General features: G+C 58.4%; 1 protein-coding gene across 1 annotated transcript; it reads left to right on the forward strand.

Annotated features, from left to right (window-relative positions):
* Positions 1-1129: 1129 nt before the first annotated feature.
* Positions 1130-4018, forward strand: FOXC1 (forkhead box C1; the record flags this gene model as incomplete). The annotated part of the gene is made up of 1 exon (XM_081054662.1): positions 1130-4018. The coding sequence occupies one exon, from the start codon at positions 1130-1132 to the stop codon at positions 2771-2773; it is 1644 nt and encodes a 547-aa protein (XP_080910788.1). The 3' UTR covers positions 2774-4018.
* Between the last annotated feature and the right edge of the window lie 1613 nt (positions 4019-5631).

Genomic DNA, 5631 nt, shown 5'->3' on the forward strand with positions numbered 1-5631 from the left:
GTGTAACTCAGTTAGGACAGGAGAACCTCCAGGTGGGAGGAACTAGAGACGTCTGTGAAACCCGTCGATCGGGCGATCGGGAAGGGAGGGAAGAAGTGGGGAGAGAGGAAAGGTGAAGGGAAAAGGAGGACGGGCCCGGGAAATCCCGGAGCTGGAGCCGGCCAAATTAGCCTAGGAATGGGAGAGAGCCAGCGGGTGTTGGGGCTCCAGGAGTCGGTGACAGCTGGGAGCGGACGGACAGAGGAAGGGTCTGCGTGGGGCCCGGGAGGACCCAGGAAGTCTGCGGGAACAATGGGCGTCGGTGCGGACGGCCCAGGGTGGGAGACCATGTCCCGCGCCGGCGGCGGGGGGGTGGCCGCAGGGTTGCGAAACGACTGCGAGCGCAGGCCGTGCGCCCACAGGGGCGCGGGCACCCGCGCGGGACCCCGCGGGCCGGCGCGCGTGTGGTCAGCCCCGCGGTCCTACCGCGGCTGGGCGCCGGCCGTCCGGGCTCGGCCTCCGGCTCATTCAGAGGCGGTTCTCCCCTCCCATTGGCTATTGATGCTGCGGGGGGGCGGGGCTCCGCTGCCCGGAAAAAATGTAACTGCGTAAAAAAGTCCTCGCCTGGGTGACGGATGCTCAAAAGTTCAGAAGTTTTCCAATGCTTCCTTAAGCGGCCGGCGCTCGAGAGACTGAGCAAAAGGTGACGCGGGCCGGGAAGGCGGCCGGCGCGGCCCCTGCCCTGGACATCTGGCCGCCTCCGCCGGCGGCTCCGGGCAGATTCTCCTGAGAGGCTCAGGCCGTGTGGCGAGAGGAGCGCCTTCCCGTTTCTAACCTCCGGCTCCTTTCCCCGTTCCCGCCTGGAAGCGGCTCCGTGAGTTCCTGCAAGGCCGTGTGCGGCGTCCCGGGCCGCCCCGTTCCCTGGCAGCGACCGTCCTGGGCGGCTGGCGCGGGCCCCGAAGTGGCCGGAGGAGCCCCGCGGCCCGAGCGAGAGCAGGGAGAGGCCCGCGCGGCCCGCGGCTCCGGGAGGCGGCGGCGGCCCGGCACCGGCTCCGCGGGGCCCGGACCAGGACTGCGCGGCTGGCGCGGCCGACCTGCGCGGGGGTGGGGGGCGGCGGGCGGCGCGGGGCGGCGGCGGCGAGCGGGGGCCATGCAGGCGCGCTACTCCGTGTCCAGCCCCAACTCCCTCGGAGTGGTGCCCTACCTCGGCGGCGAGCAGAGCTACTACCGCGCGGCCGCGGCGGCGGCGGGGGGCGGCTACAGCGCCATGCCGGCCCCCATGAGCGTGTACTCGCACCCCGCGCACGCCGAGCAGTACGCGGGCGGCATGGCGCGCGCCTACGGGCCCTACACGCCGCAGCCGCAGCCCAAGGACATGGTGAAGCCGCCCTACAGCTACATCGCGCTCATCACCATGGCCATCCAGAACGCCCCGGACAAAAAGATCACCCTCAACGGCATCTACCAGTTCATCATGGACCGCTTCCCCTTCTACCGGGACAATAAGCAGGGCTGGCAGAACAGCATCCGCCACAACCTCTCGCTCAACGAGTGCTTCGTCAAGGTGCCCCGCGACGACAAGAAGCCGGGCAAGGGCAGCTACTGGACGCTGGACCCGGACTCGTACAACATGTTCGAGAACGGCAGCTTCCTGCGGCGCCGGCGGCGCTTCAAGAAGAAGGACGCCGTGAAGGACAAGGAGGACAAGGACCGGCTGCACCTCAAGGAGCCGCCGCCGGGCCGCCAGCCTCCCCCCGCGCCGCCCGAGCCGACGGACGGCGCGGCGCCCGGACCGCAGGCGCCGCCGGTGCGCATCCAGGACATCAAAACCGAGAACGGTACGTGCCCCTCGCCGCCCCAGCCCCTGTCCCCGGCCGCCGCCCTGGGCAGCGGCAGCGCAGCCGCGGTGCCCAAAATCGAAAGCCCCGACAGCAGCAGCAGCAGCCTGTCCAGCGGGAGCAGCCCCCCGGGCAGCCTGCCGTCGGCGCGGCCGCTGAGCCTGGACGCCGCGGAGCCCGCGCCGCCCGCCCCGCCGCCCGCCCCGCAGCCCGCGCCGCCGCCGCACCACAGCCAGGGCTTCAGCGTGGACAACATCATGACGTCGCTGCGGGGGTCGCCGCAGGGCGCGGCCGGCGACTTAGGCTCGGGCCTCCTGGCCTCGGCGGCCGGCTCCTCGCGCGCGGGCATCGCACCCCCGCTGGCGCTCGGCGCCTACTCGCCGGGCCAGAGCTCCCTCTACAGCTCCCCCTGCAGCCAGAGCTCCAGCGCCGGCAGCTCGGGCGGGGGCGGCGGCGGCGGCGGCGGCGCGGGGGGCTCCGGGACCTACCACTGCAACCTGCAGGCCATGAGCTTGTACGCCGCCGGGGAGCGCGGCGGCCACTTGCAGGGCGCTCCTGCGGGCGCCGGCGGCGCAGCCGTGGACGACCCCCTGCCCGACTACTCTCTGCCCCCGGTCACCAGCAGCAGCTCCTCCTCCCTGAGCCACGGCGCCGGCGGCGGCCAGGAGGCCGGCCACCACCCTGCGGCCCACCAAGGCCGCCTCGCCTCGTGGTACCTGAACCAGGCGGGCGGAGACCTGGGCCACCTGGCTAGCGCGGCGGCGGCGGCCGCGGCGGCGGGATACCCGAGCCAGCAGCAGAACTTCCACTCGGTGCGGGAGATGTTCGAGTCGCAGAGGATCGGCTTGAACAACTCTCCGGTGAACGGGAATAGTAGCTGTCAGATGGCCTTTCCTTCCAGCCAATCTCTGTACCGCACCTCCGGGGCTTTCGTCTATGACTGTAGCAAGTTTTGACACCCCTGACCCCCTCAGTGCCAAACTGAATCGAACCCCAAAGCAGGAACAACCAAAAGAACCATCAATGCAGAATCGAAACCAAAAAAACGAAATTTAAAAAATCTTGAAGAACATTCGCCAAACCGGCGAACAGAATCCCTCCGAAAGTTCAACTCACCAGCACAAAGAAAACTATTTTCTTAAAAGATTTATTCAGAGCCACCTCCACTTTGCCTTATCTAAATAAACAAAACCGTAAACCATTTTACACAGAGACAGCAAAATCATGGTTTATTAAAGGACAGTGTTACTGCAGATAACACGTAAGTTTCTTCTTGCTTTTCAGAGAGCACGCTTACCTTTTCCTCCTCTCTCCCATTGCCTTACCCTTTTCCTTACTTCACCTCTCACCTGTAAGATATTTTATCCTATGTTGAAAGGAGGGGAAAGTCCCCATATATGAAAATCGCTTTCTTTTTATTCATGGACTTGTTTTAAAATGTAAATTTTCAACATAGTAATTTATTTTTAATTTGTAGTTGGATGTCGTGGACCAAACGCCAGAAAGTGTTTCCAAAACCTGACGTTAAATTGCCTGAAACTTAAATTGTGCTTTTTTTCATTATAAAAAGGGAAACTGTATTAATCTTATTCTATCTTCTTTTGTTGAACATATTCATTGTTTGTTTATTAATAAATTACCATTCAATTTGAATGAGACCTATATGTCTGGATACTTTAATACAGCCTTAATTATCATGAGACAAAAAAAAAAGGTTTCAGAGATTCAAACACTAGACGTTACCTATTCTTCTAAATCTCTGAAAAAGTGGAGAAACCCTCTAACTATTCCCTGTCAAATTTCACATAAAAATCTCTTTTTTGTTTAGTCTTTTTTCCTGCAGCATCTTCTGCAAAATGTACTATATAGTCAGCTTGCTTTGTGGCTAGTGAAAACATTATTTTCCTAAACAGATCTGAGTTGGCATATACACAAAATATATTTCTCAGTAACGACAGAACATGATTTGGAAATGGTCAGCAGCGCTCTTTACCACAGTGATACCTGTGTGTAGAGAGATGTGAATGTACCTCCAAATATACACAGATGAATATTTGGCTTATGTAGCACATAAACAGTTGCGATGTGTATTATGCACCCCTGTGAACCAAATGCTGGGTAGACTTTTTCCTATTATTTTTATTCCTTTATAAAAGGAAAAATAAACCCTTTAAAAAATGTATGTATATAACTCATCCACATTTACAATCCTTCATGTGTTATGTAGAAGGATTGATTTTTAAAAAAAGAATATATATATGTATATATATATATATATATATATATATATATATATATATATATACATACCGTGGGTTGGAAAGGGAAATTTAATCTTTGGGAAACTATTTTAGAACATATGTTTGTAGAACAATTATTTTTTGAAAAAGATTTAAAGCAATAACAAGAAAGAAGGAGAGAAGAGCAGAACATTTTAGCCTAGGGTGGTTTCTTTTCAATCCAATTTTTCTTGCTAATTTACAGTTAAACCTAGGGGGCAATCGGATTGGCCCTCCCCCTTTGTAAATAACCCAGGAAATGTAATAAATTCATTATCTTAGGGTGATCAGCCCTGTCAATCAGACTTTAGGGAGATGGCGATTTGATTACAGACATTCAGGGCCTTTCAGTTTGTTTTCGAGATAATACAGTTTCCTGCTATCTGCCGCTCCTATCTAGAGGCAACACTTAGCAGTAATTGCTGTTGCTTGTTGTCAAAATTTGATCATTGTTAAAGGATTGCTGCAAATAAATACACTCTAATTCCAGTCAAAAACTGCTTTACGTGGCCTCTGATTTGCTTGGGTCTCCTTTGCTCAGAGTCGTAACCCAATAGCCAGGGGCGATTGCAGCAGCGCAGGGCGCGGTGTCTCTTCGGGTCAGGCTCCCGGCCGGGGCTGGCCTCGGGGCTGCTGGTGAGCCTCCGCGCAGCTGCCGCAGCCCTAGGTCCTGGGGCTGCCGCGAGCTTCCTCGGGTCACCCCCTTTGTGTGGGCGGTGGAGGGAAAGAATCCATTGACAAAGCTCGTAGAGTTTGTGCGTTGATCCACTTTGGCGAGCCGAGTGTGGAGCGGACATTTGCGGACAAAGGAGGGGTCCAGTGGCCGGAGCTGGGTTGTCTAAGCCCGGAAGGAAAGCGGCAGCAGGTTACCACACGGCCCCGGCCCTTCGGACCGGGTGACTGATCCCTAGGCCGGGCAGCTCAGGCAGCCGGAGTCCGTTCCTTTCCGACTTGCCTGGTTCAACTTTTTGGAACCGGATCGCGAGTGGAGGCCAGCGGCCCACCGCGGGCTCTCCAGGGGGCGTTTCTCGAGGCCCCGGCCCAGCCGAGTCGCGCACGACCCGACGCAGGCCTCCGGACGCCGCTCCGGGACCGAAAGCTCCTCGGCTAATGAGCTGTAATGACCCGCCGCGGTCGAAGCCCGGCCAGTTTGTGTCTGGAGCCGCTTCCTTCCCTCGTGTCGCCCCCGCCCGCCCTCCTCCCGGCTTCCCGCAGCCTCCTCGCGAAATCAGCAGTTTGGAGAGAAAGTAGAGTCCAAGGAGACCTTGGCTAGGTGCATGTGTTGGGACGTGGGTGCCGGGAAGACAGCGCTGATGATAAGGGGGCAAAGGGCAAGGGTGTGCGTGAAGGGGACTTGGGCCCTTGCCGCCGGGCCCGGGGAGCCGCGGGAGGTAGCGGGCTCCGCTCCTCGCCCTCGCGCCGCCGGGACCACGGGGCTTCGCGTTTACACTCCTCGCCGCCTTTGTTTTGAAGACACGTGTGTTTAGGCGCTCAGCCGGGGTGGAAAGGTCACAGGCACTCCATTGCTCCCAGGT

The sequence above is a fragment of the Rhinolophus hipposideros genome (genome assembly GCF_964194185.1).
Source record: "Rhinolophus hipposideros genome assembly, chromosome: 8".
Lineage (NCBI taxonomy): Eukaryota > Metazoa > Chordata > Mammalia > Chiroptera > Rhinolophidae > Rhinolophus > Rhinolophus hipposideros.